The 25,404-nt window shown below is 40.8% G+C and overlaps 1 protein-coding gene across 1 annotated transcript in view; it reads right to left on the bottom strand.

Annotated features, from left to right (window-relative positions):
• LOC132829025 (coiled-coil domain-containing protein 17-like) overlaps window positions 1–25,107 on the bottom strand; it is a 57,797-nt gene extending 32,690 nt beyond the window's left edge. The window contains exons 1-5 of the mRNA XM_060846297.1: window positions 24,970–25,107; window positions 21,233–21,385; window positions 10,483–10,612; window positions 8,240–8,393; window positions 829–954 (exon numbers count right to left, since the gene is read on the bottom strand). Of these exons, the coding sequence (XP_060702280.1) occupies window positions 829–954; window positions 8,240–8,393; window positions 10,483–10,612; window positions 21,233–21,385; window positions 24,970–25,107 (701 nt within the window). The remainder of the gene's footprint in view (window positions 1–828; window positions 955–8,239; window positions 8,394–10,482; window positions 10,613–21,232; window positions 21,386–24,969) is intronic.
• Between the last annotated feature and the right edge of the window lie 297 nt (window positions 25,108–25,404).

Below are 25,404 nucleotides of genomic sequence, written 5' to 3'. Positions count from 1 at the left end.
AGCTTAAGGTTGTTCACCTGCTCACTTAGTGTTTGCTCACTCAGCACCTACCTGCATGCTCATTGTATCCATGCCTGTTATCATGTGGGAACTTCAGCTAGAGCTTATTGGATATAAAAGCTGCCTATTGGCATGTTCTCTTGCACAGCTTCCCTTTACTACATCAAATTCAACCCTGCATTAACTCAGGCTCATCCAAAACTTTCCTGCTCGACTACAAGTCCCATTCATCAATCGCCATCATACTCACTGATCAATGCTGTCTTCTAGTTTTTATAAACTTTTTAATGAGATGTGAGCATCACTAAAAAGGGCAGCATTTGTTGCCTGGCTCTAACTGCCCTTGAGGAAGTAATGGTGTGCCACTTCCCTTATCTGCTACTGTTCATTTGGCACCCAGCTACCTCAATCCCTAATGCCTCAGAAATAATGCTATCCTTGCGTTTGAATCCTTTCCCAGTCTTGTCTTCCCTCATCTTTGTAAACTCCTCCAGCCCTGCAACTTGGAAAACCTCACCATGCCTTCAACACAGTCCTCTTGGATGGGCCCTATGCCCTGTGCCGTACGATTGCAGCCACACCTTCAGAAGGAGAGGTGCTGGCTTTGTAATTGCCTCCATGACCCTCTCTATGTTCTCCATCCTCCATGTGGACCCTTGATTAGACCCATTTCTTAGAACAAAGTCAAGGTCACCCATTCCAATTTGATCAGCATTGAGTAAAAGGCATAACATGACAATTATCGATGGGAGCTATTATAAAAGCTTTGCTTAAACTCTGTCATATCACAGTCCATCATTAACTGGATTTAGTTCGAGAAAGAATTACCTGATTTCAGATGACAGGCTTCCTCCACCATAGAAAGGAAGAAATGTCTGCAGCTGCTGAACCTTCTCCTTTTTCTTTGATAAATGTGACTGTGAAGTATGGTGTCTGCTTGCAACTTTGTTTTGTCTATATTAATAAGAGTGCAAGAATTAATCTTTCCAAACTTCTTGCTAACGGCTTTTTTCTGACATTTGAAAACCATCCCAATAGTTAGCCCTATCCCTCTTGGCTTTTAGTTAAAGAGTAATTAACTATGTCACTTCAGCAGCATTATCGAGAAGAAACCTTGAATGAACTTTGTCAATAAAGATTTGTTTGCACTAAGGTATAATGTGATGTGCACAATCTGCCAACAACGCTTCAGCATCATTATTGGAAAGAAACTCTGACTGAAATTTGTCAATAAAGATTTGTTTGCACGATAGCATGAAGTGAGGTGCACAAATCTCCAAACAACAGGGTAGATGGACAGTCTACTTGTATTCCAAAATCAAATATACACAGAATAAGCAGGCATTAACTACCCTCTTGAAATGCAGTAGTAGTGTCCCTGCCCTGGACTAGGAGGCCAGGGTTCAGGGTCCATCTGCTCCAGTGTTGTGTAATAACATCTCTGAACAGGTTGATTAGAAAAATAGGTTACAAAAAATAAAATAAAATAAACAGATATTGGAAATTGAAAAAAATACAATAGTCCATCTAACATGTGATAATTGGCAATTCTAATTCGTTTGCCAGCATATCTCTTTGCACACATGGAATTATTGCATCAACGTTGATGCAGAGTCCTACCTAATATTAGACATTGCGTTGTAAGCTTTGAAAGCACAGACTGCTTGAATGTTGTCAGTACCTTAATTGTGATGAACAGGAGAAGGGATATGCCATCTGAGATGATCTGCCAGTCTATGGGGCATACAGCTTATATAATTTACAACGTACCTGCACTGAAATTCAGATACCGCTTTACTCATTTGTTATATGTACACTTGCAAAACTCACAGCATGGAATCTAACATTAGATGTAATTCTGCAATTGGACATTTGCTAAATAATCCTCAGCATAAGAGTTATGTAAATTAAGAGGTCATTTAGACTGACAATGTGACAACTGGTACGTATAGGATGTTGCATCCATACAGCCTGTCCTTTGTCGTCAGAAGTAACATGCACATCTGTTTCAACTCAACAAAAAAGGTGACAGCCATTCTCTGATTCATTTCACTGAGCAATGCCTAGATTTAAATTTAAACAAAGATCAGCAGTTAACTCTCAGTCATCATTAACTGGTTCATTCTTCCTGTCAGAGTCGACCTACCAAAAAATCAGCAATCTCCTCTCATAAATATGAGTGTTATCTTCCCATTAAATTGGCAATCTTGTAAATTGTCCTGATGAACAACAAGACAAAAGCTTTGACAAACTGTTTATTCAGCACTGTAAGGGCAGATCCAGCGTAAAGCAAAGACGACTAATAGTAAAGATCTTTGGAAACGCAGCTAAGTCTCTGCTTTCTTTTTGTCTTCTCTTGAACAAATAAGTGACTCGAGGCTGGTCAAAATGCATTGCCAAGAACTTAGTCTCAATTCCATGTACTATGCTAACAAAGTAGCTGCACTTGAGCTGAATGACTTTTAGAGTGAGTCTAGTATTTATTTCCAACAGCTGGGCAAAGAAGCTAGGAAGACAGCAACTCAATTAGATCCAGGCAGTGAAGCAAAAGTCTTGACTGCTTCCAGCATTTTCTATTCATAAAAGAACATAAGAATGAGGAGTTGGCGATTCAGCCAGCAGAGCCTGCTCCACCATTCAATACAATCATGGCTGATCTCATCTTTGCTCATCTCCACTTCCTTCCAGTCTCCATAACTCGTCCACTCATTTCTCAACTAAAATCTGCCTACCTCCTCTTTAAATGTAATCAATGCGCCAGCATCCACCACATAGGAATGGGTTGCTCTTCGGAGGGTCGGTGTGGACTTGTTGGACCGAAGGGCCTGTTTCCATGCTGTAAGTAATCTAATCTAATCTAATCTAATCCTGGTGCAGCGAATTCCATAGATTTGCAACACTTTCAGAGAAGTAATTTTCCTGATCTCTGTTTTAAATCTGGTACCCACTAACCTAAAGATATGCCCTCTCATTCTAGATTGCTCCACATGAAGAAACATGCTCTCTATGTCTACTTTGTCAATTCCCTTTAGCATTTTATATAACTCAATTAGATCACCTCTCATTCTTCTAAACTCCACAGAATATAGACCTAAACTGTTCAATCTCCCTTCCCAAACACCCAACCTATCCCTATCCATTTGTGAATTCCTTATTTCTTTGTTGCAACTTACTCTCTCATCTGTAATGTCATATGCAAATTTGAGTTTAGTACTTTCTATCCCACATTCAAATCATTAAGACAGACTGTAAGTGTTGATTTGATTCTAGTGATCATTGAACATTTGTAGCTTGACTTATTTAAATCTCCCACCCTGGTGCAAGGTTATAAATTCTTTGCACGCTGGGGTGAGAGCATTGTAAGGATAGTCAGTCAGCTGTCCGAGAAAGAGTGGGAATAAAGTAGCAGTGGGAAGCTGGGGGGAACGAGAGAGCACTGCAAGAACAACAGGAGTAAAGTAACAGCTGAAAAAGAGAGAACAATGTGAGGCTGGTAGGGGTGTTTAGGCACATACATGAACTATCTGTGATCTATCACCAAACTGAGGGACTGACTCCACTTAGAGAGAATAAATTGTGAATAATGATACAGGTGAAGGAGTTATGTGAGTATATTCATAAACATTTAACGTTACCTAAATTGAATAACCACAAAGTAAAACTAGACTGATTAATTAGTATAAAAACTAAAATAAGACTGCTAATTATCAGCAGTGCTAAATTGGGATGGAGATAGTGGTGCAGTGGTAATGTCACTGGACTAGTGATTCAGAGGCGTAGGTTAATGCTGTGGGAATGTAGGTTCAAATGGCAACTGGTGGAATTGAAATTCAAATCATAAAATTTGGAGTTAAAAATTAGTCATAGTAATGGTGATCATGTCACCATGAACTGTTGCAGAATACACCTGGTACATGTGACTTTGGACCTACAGTAATGTGATAGACTCTTGATTACCCTTTGAAATGGCCTAGCAAGTCGTTCAGTTCAAGGGCATTAGGGTTGGACAACAAATGCTAGCCTGGCTGGAGATGCCAATCTCACAAAACAATACATGAAATAAATGCAAAGCTAAGGGATTCAAAAAATGTAGCAAGAAACAGTCATACCAAAGGGGCCTGAATGTTGCAGTTAATTAAAATCTGAGATGCATCAGTAATAAGAATTAAGCAAAACATTTACAATAACTTTCAATATGATAAATTATCATCAATACAGGAGAAGGAGTTGATTGGTGAGTTGCTGGCTCTTAATTCATTTAAGTATTAAGTTTAAACATTTAATTAAGGGAGATATGGCAGGTCAGCATTAAAACGTGGAGTGAGAATCCTGTTCCACAGATGCCGAAAGTCTTGTCAGCTGTAGCAGCTCAAGCTCTGGGTTTTGGGACTTTTCCAGTAACTGCTGTCACTGTTTCGCATCCACAGAGATGCATGAGAACATCACCAATCCACAGCTCAAACATTTATGGGCAGAGAGGGAACGGCTGGCCATCAGACAGTCAAGAAGGACCAGGCAGATAGCGCAACCACATGATTGCTGTCCAACCAATATTCATTACAAATGCTCACAGCCAAATCCATAGCCGCAGAGATGGCTTAGATATACGGGTGGCATAAGGAAGATTGACAAAGCAACAGTGATCGGGAATTTGATAGATAAGTAACAGACTGGCATCTGCAGCTTAAAACATGATGACGTTTTCTCTGTTGTGTCAGCTCAAATATATCACTGAGTTGAGCACTCTAAGTGCAAGGTGAACAGCTAGGGCTTGTGCCCCATATTAGTATCAATTACACAGATAGCAAGGGAATGGGGTCCTACAGTCAGAGTTTAGAGAATTTGGGGGAAAAAAAACTAGCAAAGTGGATCCCAAAAAGGCAGATAGGCAGAGTTTAAATTCATTCCTGATGAAGGGCTTATGCTCGAAACGTCGAATTCCCTATTCCTGAGATGCTGCCTGGCCTGCTGTGCTTTGACCAGCAACACATTTTCAGCTGTGATCTCCAGCATCTGCAGACCTCATTTTTTACTCGAAGATTTTAACCTACTGCGAATCCTCTTGCAAGGATGCCTTCCTTGAAGAAGCTCTCTTCCTCCCTCTACAAGGATTTCAGTGAGTCTCTCTCTCACTGCACCCCCCAGGAAAGCATTCCTGATGAAGGGCTTATGCTCGAAACGTCGAATTCCCTATTCCTGAGATGCTGCCTGGCCTGCTGTGCTTTGACCAGCAACACATTTTCAGCTGTGATCTCCAGCATCTGCAGACCTCATTTTTTACTAGACATGGGAATTAGCAGTCATCGCTGTAGCAAACAAAGGTGCGCAGAGAAATGGCAGTTAAAAATAGCACAGGAATGCGAAACAGTCAGGTATTAGTGAGATCAGATTAAAAAGAAATGTAGTAAAGATCTAAATTAGATTCGAGGTGCAGGGATCTGAATGTGCTGACATTAGTAAAAGGTTACGAAGCAGCAGTCGGGGAGGGTTCAGTCAGAGAGGCCTATTTGCAACTACGATGTGACAATAATGGAGGCTTGGCTTAAAAACTTGAAAGACTAGAAAGGTCACATGGTACGCAGAGGATTGATTGGGAAGGGGAAGGAGGAGTGACAGCAGTGTTGATTAAAATAATCATGAAGTGCTAGAGAGAGAGGATATCTTTGCAAATCAAGGACAAGATTTATTTATGATTTGGAGATGCCGGTGTTGGACTGGGGTCTACAAAGTTAAAAATCACACAACACCAGATTATAGTCCAACAGGTTTAATTGGAAGCTCACTAGCTTTCGGAGCGACGCTCCTTCATCAGGTGATTGTGGAGGGTTCGATCGTAACACAGAATTTATAGCAAAAATTTGCAGTGTGATGTAACTGAAATTATACATTGAAAAACTGATTATCTGTTCCAGACAAATTCTGTGTTACGATCGAGCCCTCCACAATCACCTGATGAAGGAGCGTCGCTCCGAAAGCTAGTGTGCTTCCAATTAAGGAGGTAAAAACAATGACTGCAGATGCTGGAAACCAGATTCTGGATTAGTGGTGCTGGGAGAGCACAGCAGTTCAGGCAGCATCCAAAGTGCAGCGAAATCGACGTTTCAGGCAAAAGCCCTTCATCAGGAATAAAGGCAGTGAACCTGAAGCGTGGAGAGATAAGCTAGAGGAGGGTAGAGTTGGGGAGAAAGTAGCATAGAGTACAATGGGTGAGTGGGGGAGGGGATGAAGGTGATAGGTCAGGGAGGAGAGGGTGGTGTGGATAGGTGGAAAAGGAGCTAGCCAATTAAACCTTTTGGACTATAACCTGGTGTTGTGTGATTTTTAACGTTAAAGATTTATTTAGTTGGAGTTAAGATACAATAGAGAAACCAAAAGATATCGGAATCCTACATACAACCAAGTAATGGGGAAGATGTAATGGAACAAAACTGCAAGAAAATTAAAGCAACATGCAAGAATCCTATAGTAGGTTTAATTATAAACTTCAATCATGAATATACATAAGAGTAAAATATGAGTGTGGCAGAGGAGCACAAGTTTCTGGACAGTGTTTAGGAGAATTTTATTGCAGTGTGTTTCCAGATCAACAAGGGAAGGGGCATTGGTCAATGCTGTTCTGGGGAATGCAGAGAATCAAATGGATCAAGTATTAGCAAAGGAACATTTAAGGAACTGTAATCATTATATAACATCTGGGTTAATTAAGGAAAAGATAAGACACAAACTAGGGTAAAAATAGTGAATTGCAAGAGACCCTGCTTCAGCTGGGTGAGAACCAGTAAATTGCCATCAAAGACTGGCAGACAACATCCCATTAAAACAACAGATTGCCTAAAAATAGGAGATTGCACAGGTGAAGTCAAGGTATAGTCCCTGAAGGAGGAAAGGTAGGGTGGACAAATCCAGATTTTCAATCATCAGCGTGGTGGCTCAGTTGTTAGCACTGCTGCCTCACAGTGCCAGGGACCCAGGTTCAATTCCCACCTTGGGTAACTGTCCGTGTGGAGTTTGCATATTCTCCCTGTGTCTGTGTGGGTTTGCTCTAGTTTCCTCCCACAGTCCAAAGATGTGCTGGCCAGGTGAATTGGCTAAATTGCCCATAGTGTTAGGTGCATTAGTCAGGTTCAAATGTAGGGTCTGGGTGAGTTACTCTTCGGAGGGTCAGTGTGGACTTGTTGGGCCGAAGGGTCTGTTTCCATGCTGTAGGGAATCTAATCTCATCTCCTTTTCCTAGATGACAAAGGAGAAACAGTAAGATGGAACTGAAAAAAGGTGCACAGGATAGACATCGGTGGTAAATATCAGAGTGTGGGATGGGGTTTGAGTGCACAAATACAACTAACCCTAACCCTAAACCCTCACGGAGGGGATAATTAATAAATTGAATCTATACTTTTACTAGTTAATCTACCTGGTGACAACAGTCGATTGATATTTCTAATTTTGAAACCCAATTAGTTAACTTAAATCCAATAAAAATGATAATGCAGTTGGTGTGTTGCTACTGTAGCATAGGGTACTGGTGAACATTAAGTGTCTGCAGCTCAAGGAGGTTTAGCTCTGGATCAATGAATTGGACACTTCAATGTAACAGGAGAGGTAAAGTTACCTAAATGCTTCGATTCAGAAGGAAGTCACATTCCTTAGGCTAGGTGCTTCAGTTATGGACTGTGGTCAGAGAGGGTGTGACTGTGGGTGAGGCAAGCATGGGAATCAGTAATAAAGTGAGCAACCTCAACCCTTGTAATTAACCTAATAGGTTTGAAGTTCTTACAGTTTGCGGGGACAAGGGTAGGGACTGCAGAGTGGATGAGGAAATTGACTTCAGCACTATATAACCTCTCGAGTGAGGGCTGGAAGGGGATAGGGTCAAAATGAACATAGTTGCAGTAGGGGCCACAACAGTGAGAAGAATGGATTCTACTTCCTGCAACACATAGCATGAATCCCAATGGCTATATTGTCCACTGGCTACCAAAGTTCAGGAAGTTTCCTGAAGGCTGAAAAGGAATTCTGGTGTGAGGGGCAGGGATCAGTTGTAAGTCCATATGAATATTAATGACATGGACAGGACTAAGAGGCTGTTCTAAGAGCATGTGAGCAATTAAATTAAAAGCACAACCACAAGAGAATCCTTGGATAACCCTTGAGCCAGGAGCAAACTGGTATAGAGTTCAAAGTTAGAAACCAGGTTCCTCGATGCTTGCTCTTTCCCGGTGATGTAGTTACGTGTACTCACATGGTTTCCAGCTGTAGAATCTCCAGCTGTTGCTTCATAGACTCCAAAAGTAGTTCGTTCTTGTATTCTTGTGCTTTGAGCTCTGCCAACATATTCTCCACTTGCGAAGAGATTTTACCTTTCTGAGACAAGTCTTTTAATTTTTTCACAACCTCTGTAGTAAAATTACAAATACTAAATACCTGTAATGATCTCCATAAAACTACCTACAACAAAAGATACCTTATCAAAAGCCAAAATTATGCACATGACCTAACAATTAGTCATTCTGTTTCAGTGGCAACCCTGCCTGAGGTATTGTGGTTTTGACTGAAGTTTACAGGTTCAAGCCACACTCCAAACTGTGGAGGACGTACTCACAAACGACTCTTCAGTCCAGTACTGAAGAGTTGCTGCATGATCAAGGATGCAGTTTTTTACTACAATCATAAACTCAAGGCCTAATTTGTCTTCATAGGGAGCTGGCAAAGGTCCCTCAATACAGGATGGGCATAGGAATTATTGCAGTGATCAGATTAAAATATATCCTACAAATTATCATCAAAAACCTGTTACCTAGCTGTTTGTAGCTGCTGCTTGCAGGCCCTTGTTGTGTTCAAATTAGGTACCACATTTCCCAATAACACATCAGTGCCTATACTTCAAATGTACCTCATATACTGGGAACATTTTGGAATAACCAAGAGATCAAGAAAGGCACAACATAATGCTTGGTGTTTCTTGATGTGTTTTTTGAGTTAGGGGCAAGGTATACCAAATTATGAAATACAGAGAAATGGTTGAATGTTTTGCAATAGCAGAATGAATTCTTTGTCCTGTATATACTGAACAAAGCTTCATTTGATGATGGAGTCATGCCTTGTTTGCAAGAGGCAATCCAGCCCATAATACTAGAAAGTAACTGCAGAAACCAGCAGCACATTTACTAAACTCTTACTGACAGTAATGTATGGCTCAGGACAAGAGTTCTAGAATGATCCAGATGCCTATGGAACAAAGTCATCTGATGACATGGCACCAGGGGTAATCATAATAAACACATAACAGAATATAATGTCAAATAATTTTGACAGAAATGACAAGTTGAATAACAAACTTAAGATGTTACTGCTGACCTATAGTGAGACAAAAGACTGAAATTAGAAAAATGTTTTATTTCCCTTTCAGGAATATAGCAAGTAAGGCATTTGCCAATAATCTCTAGTGAAGGCAAAGGAAATAATTCAATATTTACTTATTAGCTTGAATTTGTTATGAATTCAAGGCTGTGTTATGTATTAAACGATCCTAGAATGGAAAATGGTGAATTTGTATCAAAAATATTCCAAGGGACCGGCCCTTATAATTTGGTAGGTAAAAGTGAGGACTGCAGATGCTGGAAATCAGAGTCTAGATTACAGGTGGTGCTGGAAAAGCACAGCAGGTCAGGCAGCTTTGTCACAGGAGCAGAGACAGGGGTTGAAACTCAGAGCATTGGCAGTTTTCAAACCTTCGTACGAAAGGAGGGCTGGACACTGACGTTGGGTCTCAATTAGACAAAGTGATCTGGAGATGAAGACCCTATATGAAGAGGCAGAACCTGTAAATATTTAAACACCCAGGAACTTCAGGATGCTGGGATTCAATTTGATTATACATATGTAATTTAGTGAACAGACTTTTGAAAGGATACTAGAAGACTCAGACTGATAGAACAAGAAAAAGAAGCTTTTTGAACTGATGGAAGGAATTTGGCTACATATCTGCTGAGCGTGTGAAACACCATGTAAACACAGCATGGAACTTTCAGTTGGGTTAACTAATGGGCAAGTATATTTTCTATAGTTTAGTGTATTGATTGTCCACTAACTATTATTACATCAATGTGGATTTTAGCATGTTTGCTCCAGTAAAATATTGTCATGTAGTTAGTTCTATCAACAGCTGAAATACTCATATTGCTTTTTAAAGTTATCCGTCTCTAAGGAGATTGCAATAATCAAATGTTGCTCTGTATTAAATGTGAAATGATCCTTGATGCATTTTGATGATTTTCCAGTGACATGTATACAGAGCAATCTCGATTATCCGAACGTTAATTATTCGAATTTCGGATTATCTGAACAAGATTTCAGGGTCTAAATGCTTGGGTAAACTGTATTATCCTAACATTCAATTTTCTGAACAAAATACTCCCCGCCCGTGACGCTCGGATAATCATGGTTACCCTGTGGTAGCAAATTTGGCTGAATCCCAGGATTTACCTGCTCGCTGTTCCTCTAATTCCTTGTTACGAGATATTAGAGCAGTGACGTGGTTTCCATGAGCTTGGGCCAGGTTTTGCAACTGATTTTTGTGTTCCTGAAACCACTGCTGCCTCAGGTTTGGGCCATCCTGACAATTAAGAAGCAAGGCATTAAAAAAAGGGTGAAATGTTAATAGATATTTATTCTGACACAAATGATAACCTGTCATCATTATCAAAAATACGTCGGAGTTAGGAAATGGTTGATTGTAGCTTTGGATCCTCAGACACTAAATAATCAATGTCTTCTGGCACTATTCCTGTAGACAATGACGTTTTAAAGATCCATGCCAAAGGCTCGGCAATTTCCTCCCTGGCTTCCCAGAGGATCCTCGGATAAATTCCATCCTGCCCAGGGGACTTATCTATTTTCACACTCTGCAGGATTTCTAATACCTCTTCCTTGTGAACCTCAATCACACCTAGTCTAGTAGCCTGTGTCGCAGTATTCTCCTCGATAACATTGTCGTTTTCTAGAGTGAATACTGTTGAAAAATATTCATTTAGTGCTTCCCCTATATCCTCTGACTCCACACACAGCTTCCCACTACTATCCTTGATTGGCCCTAATCTTACTCTTGTCATTCTTTTATTCCTTAAATATCTATAGAAAGCCTTAGGGTTTACCCTGATCCTATCCGCCAACAACTTCTCATGTCTCCTCCTGGCTCTTCTGAGCTCTCTCTTTAGGTCTTTCCTGGCTACCTTGTAATCCTCAAGTACTCTAACTGAGCCTTCACATCTCATCCGAACATAAGCCATCTTCTTCCTCTTGCCCAGAGATTCCATTTCCTTCGTAAACCACGGCTCCCGTGCTCTACAGCTTCCTCCCTGCCTGATAGGTACATACTTATTCAAGGAAAAGCTACTGTGTGTCCTAGATAAGCTCCACATTTCTAATGTGCCTATCCCCTGCAGTTTCCTTCCCCATCCTATGTTTCCTAAATCTTGCCTAATCGCATCGTAATTGCCTTTCCCGCAGCTGTAACTCTTGCCCAGTGGTATACACCTATCCCTTTCTATCACTAAAGTAAATATAACAGAATTGTGATCGCTATCATCAAAGTGCTCACCTACTTCCAAGTCTAACACCTGGCCGGACTCATTACCAGTACCAAATCTAATGTGGCTTCGCCCCTTGTTTGCCTGTCTACGTATGTGTCAGGAAGTCCTCCTGCACACACTGGACAAAAACTGATCCATCTATAGTACGAGTACTATAGTATTCCCAGTCAATATTTGGAAAGTTGAAGTCCCCCATGACAACTACCCTGTCTCTCTCACTCCTATCGAGAATCATCTTCGCTATCCTTTCCTTTACATCTCTGGAACTATTCGGAGGCCTATAGAAAACTCCCAACAGGGTGACCTCTCCTTTCATGTTTCAAACTTCAGCCCATGCTACCTCAGTTGACAAGTCCCCAAACATCCTTTCTGCAACTGTAATACTATCCTTGACCAACAATGCCACACCTCCCCTTCTTTTACCATCTTTCTTCAGTGTCAGGGCTCTTCCTATGACCACTGGAATTGCCACACATTGACCAACAAGGACAGGCCATCCATGCATCAAAAGAGAAGCTACTTGTCCTAAATTCCCAATATCTGGGGAGTCTAGAGCCTGGGGTCATGGTTTGAGAATACAGGTAGGCCATTTAGGATTGAGATGAAGAGAAATCTTTTCACCCAGAAAGCGGTGAGCCTGAGAAATTCTCTGCCACAGAAAGGAGTTGAGATGTTGAGGCCAAAACATTGCATGTTTTCAAAAAGAAGTTCATATCAGGATCAAAGTACACAGGGAAAAAGCAGGAACAGGATGTTGGATGATCAGCTGTGGTCAGATTGAATGGTGAAGCAGGCTGGAAGGACTGAATGGCCTACTCCTGTTCCAATTGTCTCTATTAATATGACACAAGAATGGTTGAATCAATTGGATAGAGCAGCCAGAGAACAGGGGTCTAAGGTTGTGGAGATTTCTAACAGTAGAAAGAAATTGTAATAATTTGAAACTGCCATCTCCTTTTGCAACACCAGCTGCTTTACCACCAAGACTTCTGAAGAACTGCCTACATTGAAACTGAAACAAACCTTTCTTCTCCCCCCCCCCCCCAGGGATGAATGTTTCCTCCAGTCAAAAGAAGAATATCAATCTCTGACCTTTCCAAACTGGAGCCTAATACACAACTGTTTATCTTGCTTGCTAAAACTCCTTCCAGTGTAAACAAAAACCTATTATACTCTGTGAAGTCTTTCTCTTACACTGTGTTTTAAAAGAGGTCATCATGGTTACAAAAATACTCTAAAGTTAATCATCAAACCCCTCTGGATATGTGGAAAACCAGTTCAAACTCAAAAATCCAAACTGAAAATAAATGTTATTAAAATATATATAAATCACACACCTCGCATCATAGTTGTCATTGGGCTCTTATATAAAATCATAAGAAGATCTAATTCTGGAATGAGCAATCCCAATAGCAGTAAATACAGGGCTAGAAAATTGTTCAAGAATCAGCAATTCCAATTGTTGCAGAATATTTTGCAGAACATGTTGACTACTTAAGGCACAATAAAATATCTGATCAGAATAGATAGACATATGACCCAAAAAATATAGAGGAAAGGTGGTGGCATATTGATAACATCATGGGATTAATTACTTCAATTCAAATCGCATCTGGCAGATGGCAATATTAGAATTCAACAAATATCTGGATAAAAAGCCGGCCTAGTAGTGACCACATAACCATGATTGATTGTTTAAAAATTCATCTGGTTCATTTATACAGGAAATTCTATTATCCCCTTACCTGGTCGGGCCTACATGTATGTTCAGATTTAAAGCAGTGTGGTTAACTCTAAAATGTAACTAGAGATAGGCAATAAATGTCCATCTAACCACTGATGCTCACATCTCATGAACAAATTTTTAAAAAAGCACATCAACATCAACATGACACACTAAGCAATCTAATGCTGTCAAATCTTGTCACAGGTGTGGTGTGAATCATCACATCAACAAAGACACAACTGTCCATCTTTCTGCCAAAAATATACTTGTAATGGTAAAAGTGGTCATTTATCAGAGATGAGCTATTGTCTAAAACTATAAATTCTAAGCAACAAATTAAATCACTCTCAAAACAACTTGTATGTTCAAGCCTTGGAAGAATTGTGAAGAACAGGTCAACACTGCCAGGGAACAAGATTCTTCATGTGATGAACAACAATACATGGACAGACTATCTCAGTTCCCAAAGGGACTAACGACGGTTTCCAGCAGTAGTAAGATACATAACCACATTGTATTTCTCACAGACACATGCAATTATATCACCCCAAGGTCCTTCAGCCAGACTGAATCAGGATGCAGGCCTGCTCACTGAAGAAGTTTTGAAAGCTTTTGAGACACATTGTGAACCTCATATTAATGTCATCTATGAAGGGCATATGATCAACACTGGAACTCATGCAAAGAGGAAGTCTATGACATTGCATTAAATATATCGAGCTGAATCCTGAGAGTTTGGACAACTGAATGATGATCTGTCTTAAGCAAAAGTGATCCTACTACGAGAGCATGTCTGCTGAATGAGCTGAAAATGATTCTCAAGAAATCTATCAACATGAGCTGAAGCTCTGAGATTATCAATTGTCAGACAGTGCATATTAGTAAGAGAATAGATGTGGCACTGAAATTATGCTGAGACACATACCAGGCCAAATGAGAACAACAGATAGGGAAAGAGGAAGAGAGATTTGCAGAAAAGCTAGCAAAAGTTCAAGACCAAAGGACAAGATGTCAATATTGAGAAGGACATCACACAAAAGAACAGAAAGCATATCCAATGTGGAGGGGAGCAATGTTCTAACTGCAAGAAGTGGAATCATTTTGATACATGAATGATTAGATAGAAAGAAGCTAAACAGGCCTGTAATGCTCAACTATTAGAAGGATATGAGCTAAATGCAGGCAAATGGGACTAATTCAGTTCAGGAAACCTAGTTGGCATGGATGCGTTGGACTGAAGGGCCTGTTTCCATGCTGTACGAATTTATGACTAAAATTAAAAATGCAAGTTCTGATCACTATGCACCAACATTGCTTGCATTGATCTTCAGAGTTAACTACAAAACGCAAAAAAAATTCTATGCAGTGTTAAAGGTAGATGATCCCTGCAAATTCTTCTTGATGTGCAAATGTTGACATGATTTACCACAGTATTGTGCTTCAACATCTGCAATAAAGACTGTCCCGATTGACCCATTACTTCAGCCTATGCCTGCCCACTGAACAGATTTCCTTGTAATTTTACTCTTAGTTTTTGGTCTCTTCTTGTCCACACAAGTGATTTCACCACAAACCTCTCTGCTCAATGAATCATCCTCCAATATTTCCAGTACCTTCCGCATGATTTCACCACCAAACACATCTTTCCTTACTGTTCCCTTTTACTATCCCTCCACAATACCTCAAGGCACTGCTCAGTTATCCCCAACACTCCTCACTTTCCAACAGCACCATTCCATGCAAATGCAGGAGATGTAACACCAGAACTTTTACCTTCTCCCTCCTCTTTGCCTAAAGCCCCAAACATTTTTCTGGGTGAATCAATGATTTATTTGTACTTTGTTTAATATGGTAGAATGTATTCACTGCTTAGAGGTCTTGAGCTGCAGTAGGGAGCATCCCCGACACTAGATCTTCTTCAAAACCCACTCCTGGGTCTGAATGCCATGGAATGTACATACATGACATGGACAGATAGGTTGAGTGTCAATCTGCAAATCCTTCCAACACATGGATATGGGCCAAATGCTAGCAAATGGTACTAGATTAGATTAGGATATCTGGTCAGCATGGATGAGTTGGACCGAAGGGTCTGTTTCCGTGCTGTACATCTCTATGACTCTTTGTCATTAGCAGACATGAAGAGTGGACGAGAATCCCGGTCCACATGATGGAAAGAAATTGGACGTTATGCAATCTGCTAGGAATACATATTTATCTTTCAGGACTATCTGAGGGGAAAAACACAGTTCTGGACTATTGGTACATTTTCTGGGTTGAAAAAGAGTTTTTAATCACAATTTCTCAGAAATGAAGCCAGCAGTTTAATATGCAGTGCCATTTTTATTAAAAATCAAGTGACTTTGGAGAAGAAGCAAAGCAAAGCAGTTGAGATAAGAATTGGGGTAGGTGGGCTTAATTACTGGCAAGATGTAGCTTTGGGAAGACTTAGGTACCCTGACATGAATGGTGGTCTTGCAACCCTCTCTCTGGCTTTGAGTTCAGTTCTACAGACACAGAAGTCAGAATATAATGAGGACACCCCAGAAGTTGCAAGTGTCTTTCTGAAATCCTGTCCTCAGTAGAAGTGTCTGGAAATCTGATGGAGTTTCTATCTATATAGTAAAGCCTGGAAGGCTGGACTGTCACCACGTTCTAAAGTCTCAAATCCAAGCTAATTGCACTCAAAATTGAATGTCTATCGTCAATTTATAACTGTCAGCAATTCATTAACAAAAAGAAGTGGATGTGGGAGATGATCACATTTTATCCCTTGTTTCCAAACCATAATTTCTCCAGAAACCGGTCTTTTCGTGCTGTGAGTGTGCGTGGGATGAAGGAGATATAATTTCAATTCCAGATCACAGTTTAGATGTTCATGGGTTGTTACCACTTACTTTAGGAAAATGCTTTGTTTCTATTCAGTGGACATTTCTTTGATTGTCGATCGTTGTATAAAAAAATTGGAGGTGGCCATTTTTGTAATTGAGTCAACAAATTTATACTAATGGTGTAACTGATGGAGTAATGGAGCTTGAATATCCTCCTGTCACAACAGTAACACATCACAGTTCATATCTCCTAAAAAAAACTGGTGTAAAAGTATTGTAACAGCGACATGGACTTCGAGTGATGCATACCACCACCAATTGCTGCTTACAATGTTACCTCCAATATATTGCGAAGATCAAATGGAGACCTGGGGACAACTCTGTCTTGACTTCCTACCATGTTGCAACACAAATTACCATGGTGGGACTCACGTTTAAGATATTTAGAATTAGAATCACTAAACTAATATAAACACAGCTGTAAACCTGGCTGAATTCATCAAGATAAGTCACAAAGGTAGAAGATTCACTTTCCAGCAGCTACTTACAGCAAGATTACATCCAGGTCACCGTGAGTTGCATTTTGAAATATTGGCTCAAGCCAGCCTCTAAAACCACTTCAAAAGAATCTAAAATGATGAAAAACCCTCAGATCATCTTACGAAGTGTATCGATTGACAACAATTGCACATTTCTGTCAGCTTTCATTATGCTGAAGCACACAAGATGTACTTGAGTGTGCAGACAAGTATAAAACATTAAATCTAATTGTCAACTAAATATTTAATGAAGCAGTATAAAAGATTCAATGAATTAAACAATCAAACCTCATCACACCACTGAATGGCATATTTATTTATCCCTTGTCAGTTAGTTACCATTCAGTGTTAGATTTGGCTGATGATCAACAAGAATGTTGGTTATTAATTAAATTGATTTTGAGACAAATTCACCCTATTGTTTGCATCCTGCTTCATTCTTTATTTAATGTTCCCACCAGGAGTTAGCTGAAACAATGCAGATCGAATCAGCAAGTTGGAAAAGTGGGTGGCCTGGTAGTTAGCTTTGCTGCCTCACAGTGCTATGGTCCTGGGTTTGATTCTAGCCTTGGGTGACTGTGTGGAGTTTGCACATTGTCCCTGTGTCTATGCGGGTTTCTTCCCACAATCCAAAGATGTGCAGGTTAGGGGAATTAGCTGTGTGAAATTGCCCCGTAGTGTTCAGGGATGTGTCGGTTAGATACTTTAGTCAGGGGTAAATATTGGGTAGAAGAACAGGTCTGGGTGGGGTTACTCTTCGGAAGGCCAGTGTAGACTTGTTGGGCCAAAGGGCCTGTTTCCACAGTAGGGATTATAAACGGAAAGAACCATAAAGAGTTTTTTTTCAAAAAAAAAGAGGATCAGTAAGGAGAATGTGGAGAAATGATGCTTGAACAAAAAGGCGTTAATATCAAATTACCAGATCAAATAAAGAATTTGAGAAATTTCATTGAAACACAGTGATGAAAATGTGGAAGTCACTGCTATGTGTGCTGGTTGAAGCAGATGCCACTGGCATGCATATGGGAGATTTCCTGTATCCAGGCTGGAGAAGTGAAGAGAGTGGTATTGGGGAAGGATGGGAAGACGCTGTTATCCAATCTAAGCATTATCATTGACCAACTGGGATAAATGGTTGTATCTGCACTGTTAGTTCTGTGTAAACTGTAATAAACTGCTTATACCATTGGGTTAGCTTACTTGATGTCAATGCTAATGCTGAAGTAATTGGGTGACTATCCTGCGTAAAGCTAATGAGGATGTATGTACATGCAGGCAAATTATGAAAGAAGTGAATGATAGATTAAAGATGCATTGTTATTATAAACAAATAAGTGAGAGCTAAACTTGACATTAGAGTCATAGAGATGTATAGCATGGAAACAGACCCTTCGGTCCAACCCATCCATGCCGACCAGATATCCCAACCCAATCTAGTCCCACCTGCCAGCACTCTGCCCATATCCCTCCAAACCCTTCCTATTCATATACCCATCCAGATGCCTCTTAAATGTTGTAATTGTACCAGCCTCCAGCACAGCCTCTGGCAGCTCATTCCATACACGTACCACCCTCTGCGTGAAAATGTTGCCCCTTCGGTCTCTTTTATATCTTTCCCCTCTCACCTAAACATATGCCCTCTAGTTCTGGACTCCCCGACCCCAGGGAAAAGATTTTGTCTATTTATCCTATCCATGCCCCTCATAATTTTGTAAACCTCTATAAAGGTCTCCCCTCAGCCTCCGACGCTATAGGGAAAACAGCCCTAGCCTGTTCAGCTTCTCCCTGTAGCTCAGATCCTCCAACCCTGGCAACATCCTTGTAAATCTTTTCTGAACACATTCAAGTTTCACAACAGCTTTCCGATAGGAAGGAGACCAGAATTGCAAGCAATATTCCAACAGTGGCCTAACCAATGTCCTATACAGATGCAACATGATCTCCCAACTCCTGTACTCAATACTCTGACCAATAAAGGAAAGCATACCAAACACCTTCTTCACTATCCTATCTACCTGCGACTCCACTTTCAAGGAGCTATGAACCTGCACTCCAAGGTCTCTTTGTTCAGCAACACTCCCTAGGACCTTACCATTAAGTGTATAAGTCCTGCTAAGATATGCTTTCCCAAAATGCAGCACCTCGCATTTATCTGAATTAAACTCCATCTGCCACTTCTCAGCCCATTGGCCCATCTGGTCAAGATCTTGTTGTAATCTGAGGTAACCCTCTTCACTGTCCACTACACCTCCAATTTTGGTGTCATCTGCAAACTTACTAACTGTACCTCTTATGCTCGCATCCAAATCATTTATGTAAATGACTAAAAGTAGAGGGCCCAGCACCGATCCTTGTGGCACTCCACTGGTCACAGTCCTCCAGTCTGAAAAACAACCCTCCACCACCACCCTCTGAGCTTTGAGCTAGTTCTGTATCTAAATGGCTAGTTCTCCCTGTATTCCATGAGATCTAACCTTGCTAATCAGTCTCCCATGGGGAACCTTGTCGAACACCTTACTGAAGTCCATATAGATCACATCTACCGCTCTGCCCTCATCAATCTTCTTTGTTACTTCTTCAAAAAAACTCAATCAAGTTTGAGAGACTTGAATTCCCACGCACAAAACCACGTTGACTATCCTGAATCAGTCCTAGCCTTTCTAAAAACATGTACATCCTGTCCCTCAGGATTCCCTCCAACAACTTGCCCATCACCGAGGTCAGGCTCACTGGTCTATAGTTCCCTGGGTTGTCCTTACGGCTTTTCTTAAACAGTGGCACCACGTTTGCCAACCTCCAGTCTTCCGGCACCTCACCTGTGACTATCGATGATACAAATATCTCAGCAAGAGGCCCAGCAATCACTTCTCTAGCTTCCCACAGAGGTCTTGGGTATACCCGATCAGGTCCTGGGGATTTATCCACCTTTAACTATTTCACGACATCCAGCACCTCCTCCTCTGTAATCTGGACATTTTGCAAGATGTCACGATCTACTTCCCTACAGTCTATATCTTCCATATCCTTTTCCACAGTAAATACTGATGCAAAATATTCATTTAGTATCTCCCTCATTTTCTGTGGCTCCACACAAAGGCCGCCTTGCCGATCTTTGAGGGGCCCTATTCTCTCCCTAGTTACCCTTTTGTCCTTAATATATTTGTAAAAACCCTTTGGATTCTCCTTAATTCTATTTGCCATTCAGTAATATTCTTATGAATAATTGAAAAGGTTCAAGCATATTATCCAAATACTGAGTTGATCCTGGTTAATTCAAATTTGGCAACTTGTACTAAAGAACTCTTGTTAATGTAAACTGGCAACAACTATGCTGATTTTCAAATTGACCTTCATTTTTGTAGTTGGGGGGATGGATTTTTCTTTTCACACTTAGAGGGTCAAAATGCACCTTTTCCTCCCAATGCCTCATTATCCCAGTGTATTCTTTGGATCATGGCAAGTTCCATACATGTTTCCTCACATTTAATGCAAGTCTGCGGAGACCCCCTGGTAAGTGGAACACAAAAGAAGAGGCCAAAAGATGATTTAGAGGTCACAGACTACAGTTCAAAAGGTATTTCATTAATTATAAGGCACCAAGGACATAAAATCTCTTTCCAACATCATTCTATTCTGCATTTTCTACATGTATCCTCTGATCTCCCTCATCTTTCTTCTCTAAAATCATACAGTAAATGGCAGGAACTTTAGGAGCATTGCTATATAGAGGAATCGTGAAAGTGGCAACACAAATGGATGAGATAAGAAAGTGGACGGTGTACTTGGCTTTGTAGGTCAGGACAGTGAGTATAAAAGTTGGGAAACATGTTGCAGCTGTTTAAAACTTTAGTTAGGCTACCTTTGGAGTACTGCGTGGAGGGTGTGGAGGTTTTGGAGAGGATGCAAAAAAGGTTTACCAGGATGCGGCCTCAATTAGAGTGCATTGACTCTTGTGAATCAATCAAACCTCTTATGTGACGATTAATTCTATCCTGAATAATAAAGTTTCGAGAAACTATAAAGGTTATTGTTTGTCTCTCTGCAATTTCCACTCTTGCTTCCCTCAATATCCTTACAAGGTATCTCATCCAATCAAGGTGCCTGATTAATTTTAAATCCCAAAGGCTTACCAACGCCTCCTTCTTACCATTGTTAAGCTGATTGAGTCTCTTCCTCTGTCACCATGGCTTTGGCAGTGTACTCATCCCCTTTGTCTCTTTTCTGATCCACCGTTCTTGCCCCTGACTTTGTAACCTATTTCTTATTCTCCTATCCCTTGTCTTCACCCTCACAATTCTTTCCACACCTTTGTAAATCCACCCTCACCAGCTCCCACTATACCCTTCACTATGTAAGATGCAGGAACAGAATCTCCTATGGTCCTAAGTGACACCTTTAAACTGAAAGGGTCTTAGGCCTTTGAGAAATGTTAAGGCCAAACATAATATATCACAAGAAAGTAATGTTGTAGGTGCACTTTTTTGTTAGGATAAAGTTGGAAGTGTTTACTTTGTTAAGATCATGGCTACTTATCTTAGTCGACATTACCTGGGCAAAATCTTCCTGTTCAGCAGATGTCAAATGATCACACATTAACCTCCTCTCGTTCTCATCCATTTCCTCCAGGTTCTCTCGCTCCTCCATTTCCCGTTGCTTCCTCTGCTCTTCACGGCGTCGCTTATAGTCCTTCAGCTGATTAAGCTGTTATAAGAGACTGAAATTTATAAAACGAACAATATTCTGGTAATACTCAATAGGTCAGGCCACAGAGAGAGAGACACCAGATGATGGAAATGGACATTGGCTGCACCGGTGCAGCTGATAGTGAGGGAGATGTGGGCTGATAGGACCCGGTGCTCTCTAATGCCTTCTTATCTACCTTTCCTCTGCATCTTAAACTGTTGTTCTCAGTAGTAGCCTCCTACACACTGCTGTTAATTCTATTTTCAGATTTCCCTGGATAGTGGCAAGTGCTTAATGACATGATTCTCACAGGCTAAGTTAAACCAAAGGGAATAAAGTATTCAACTAAATAGATTAGGCAGTACCAAGATCGCAAGTTTAATTGGGGCAGAAACTGGGTTAAATGTCAGGAAATGGTTCATTTCCCAGAAAACAATGCATCTTCGCAACTGACCTTTATGATGTTGGCTTGGGTGTGCACACCTGCAAAATTTGCAAGAGATGAAAATTGAGGAGTTACTGTGAACCATGAGACAGGGAGTGACAGGCGTAAACAAGTGAAATGGATGGCTGCAAGACAGATGAAATTTAATGCAGCGAAATGTCAAGTAAGACATACTGGTAGGCAGAATGAGGAGGGAAAATAGAAAATAAACAGCATAAGTCCAACAGAAAGACCTGGAGGTACGTGTGTACTATTCACTGAAAGTGGCAAAACAGATTCAGAAGGAAATTTTAAAGGAATGAGGAATCCTGGGCTTCATTACTTAATACATCGACTACAAATGCAAGGATGTTACAATGAATTTAAAACTTTGAATCTCCTTTAGCTGGAATACTATGTCTAATTCTTAGCACTACATTTGAGGAAGGATATAAAGACAATAGAGAGGTAGCATAAAAGATTGATGAGAATAGTTTTAGGAATGGGGTACTTCAGGTATGTGGATAGAGCTTATGTTTCGATCCTGGAACTTCCTCTCTAACAACATTGTGGCGCATCTACGTCACATAGGCTCTCCTCAAAGGGCAATTAAAGGTGGACAACAAATGCTGCCTGAGCCAGTGATGTTGTCATGTTGTGAAAGAATAAAAAACAATTGGCCAAGTTTGGGCTGTTCTCCTTCGAGAAGAGGTCACATGGTAAAGGTATTTAAAAAATCGAGAGGTGTCTAGTTATTTCACATAAGGAGAAACTGACCCAGAGTTTCAGAACCAAAGCACAGCAAACTGGGGTGAATGGGAAAAGGAGAACGACAGCAGGTGGTTATGGTCTGAAACACACAGCTTGAGAGTGCAGTGGAGACTGGTTCAACACTGACTTTCAAAAGGAACTGAGATAGGCACCTGAATATTTGTTGGGTTGTGACAGAGGGATGAAATGAGTTGTTCCTGAGGAGCTGTCACAGATATGACAAGATGCATGCCCCGTTCCGTCACTCATTCTAAGATTCTGTGCAACGTAACTGTCAGCTCTTGTGCTTACCACTGATCTGTTCTAATCGGAGCTGGGTCCACTTCTGGTTGGACCAGAGACTATTTCATACAAAGGGAAGGTGTTATACAACAATACACAATATATTGAGTAAGTGTGAGCTCTTGGATTAGCTGCAGTGATCTAAAGGGTTAGAAAGTAATGTTGCTGATGCTTTCCCCAATTGGTCAGTTTTTAGTCTAGTTTTCAACTCTCCCAGAAGATTTCAAGGCTTTTTGGTTGGGGTGGGGAGGGTTTGTATGTATTGCAGATGTTCAGAACAGGCTGATAGCAGCAGTGTGTCTTTTCCTGTCAATGTCATTCTTTTCATGATTGTAAATGTCCTCCCTGGAAAAACGTATCAATTCATACAAGTCTATTCCTGCTATTGCTGTTTGTGGTACTCCTTGCCAGGAGATTTGCAGTCATGGTATGCCACACAGGTCAGACTTGCACCATCCCTTCACAACCAATGCTGCCAAAGGTTTGCAACCATTCATCCAACTATACCTGAGTCAAGTCCTCTTTCTGCTGCACTCTAGAAGGGACCCCTGAGGCTCTTCAGCTCAGATTAACACACAAACATACAAACCAGGAGGAGTAGACGACCATGCATTAAGATCATGGCTGTTCTGATTAGTCCACATTCCCCCACACCCCAAAATGGCCGAAACACTGTCTAGGCTCTTTCCTGGATGTCACTTTGAAGAGTTATTTTTGTTCTTGTAATTGCTTCATTTGTGTTATGGTTTGATTATGGTTTTTTTGGTTAGTGTCTTAGCATCCAATTCCAACAACCGAAAGAAGGGTGGATGGTGGAAATCAGGAACAAAACCAGAAACTGTTGGAAAGCTCAACAGGTCGGTCAGCATCTGTGCAGAGAAATCAGAGCTAATGTTCCAGGCCCAATAACCTTTCCTCTACCCAATTCAGAGGAAGGATAGCTGGGACTCGACAAGTATTAACTCTGATTTCTCTCCACAGATGCTACCAGACCTGTTGAGCTTTTCCAGCAATTTCTGATTCTGCTTCTAACTTTACTATTTTTTTCCACGAATCTTTACGTATTGTCCGAGTTTCTGGGGCACACAGAAAGTGGGCAGAATTAAAGTTTGCCTGTTGCTCACACATTCTTCTTTCTCTGACTTCTGGCTATTTCTATCGCCTGGTGAAACACTGGGATCACTTTAGCGGTAACAATGTGGCTGTGCCTACCAGAGTTGCTGTAAATATACAGCCCTCCTTGCGGCAAGTGTAATGCCTACGCCCTAGCAACCAGCACTTAGAAACACTATACACACTCGATGAGTTATAATAAACGCATGGTCTTGTTGCTAGGTTTTGAACAATCCATCAATTTCAATCACGGAGCCACAAACACTGGATTGAAATAGCAATGGCGAAAGAAACAAGGAAATAAACGCCAATAATTTAACTTTTTTTTCCCCCAAAAAGTATTCTTATGCAACAGCCCTTGGCTGAGAACATCCAAATGCATGAAACAAAAGCATTGTGTGAAACTAAAAGTTAACATTTCCAATATGAAATTAATTTGCAGCTGGCCATTGTTATGTCTGGCTAGATCCAACACAGAGGTCAGGGCTGATGAAGGGCTTTTTACCCGAAAAATCGATTCTCGTGCTCTCAGATGCTGCCTGACCTGCTGTGCTTTTCCAGCACCACACTCTCGACTCTAAATCTCTAGCAACTGCAGTCCCCACTTTCGCCCAATACAAAGACGCTTAAGTGATAAACGCACGATTTAAACTGAAAAATACATTTTAAATATTAAAACAAAATCAAAAATACCATCAATTAAGAAAAAGGGTCAGCAGTAAACTCATAGAAGGGACATGCATATGAATCATAACGTCGACCATGATAATTCATCACATTTAATTCTTTCCACTTCTGAATGTTGAACCTTTACAAGTTTGTACAGTGAAGTCCTTCCACTGTGCTTACCACGAAGATAATGCAAATAAGAATTTGCAAAAAGTATACTCATTCTCCAACATTAAAAGTAGATCTCAGTCGCAACACAACTGAGTCCGTCTTGGTGGTGTTGTGCTTGGAAATACAGTCTGTTTTTAAAAGACATTACAAAAGATATAGAAAAACTTTTCACCATATCTTCAGGGGTTTTAGTTATCAACGCTCTTCCGACCTCAGTCCCGATGCAAAACTTCTCCTGGTGCTTTTCCAGCAAAGACGGAGATTTAAAAGTCATCTTACAACTCAAACAACTCAAATACCTGGGCGTCATATCGGCTCGGAAATAGCAACAAAGTGAATTAAACTCTGCAACCAGGGTTTAGATCCAGGGCCATCGGATGGTGCCAGCTAGCGGTGGAAATCGGCGGTACAGGAGCTGATTACTCTCAGAGTTCTGCAAGTTCCAATTGGCTCCCGAGCCTATCAGTTGCTTTCTGAAATGATCACTATTGTTCTCTGTTATATTACTTCGCTAAAAATCACACAACAGGTTATAGTCCAACAGGTTTATTTAAAAGCACTAGGTCTCGAGGCGCTGCCTCTTCATCAGGTGGTTATGGAACATGAT

Source organism: Hemiscyllium ocellatum, chromosome 2 (assembly GCF_020745735.1).
Source record: "Hemiscyllium ocellatum isolate sHemOce1 chromosome 2, sHemOce1.pat.X.cur, whole genome shotgun sequence".
Taxonomy (NCBI): domain Eukaryota; kingdom Metazoa; phylum Chordata; class Chondrichthyes; order Orectolobiformes; family Hemiscylliidae; genus Hemiscyllium; species Hemiscyllium ocellatum.
Note: the sequence above shows the minus strand (reverse complement) of the source record. Positions and strands in the feature narration are given on the sequence as shown.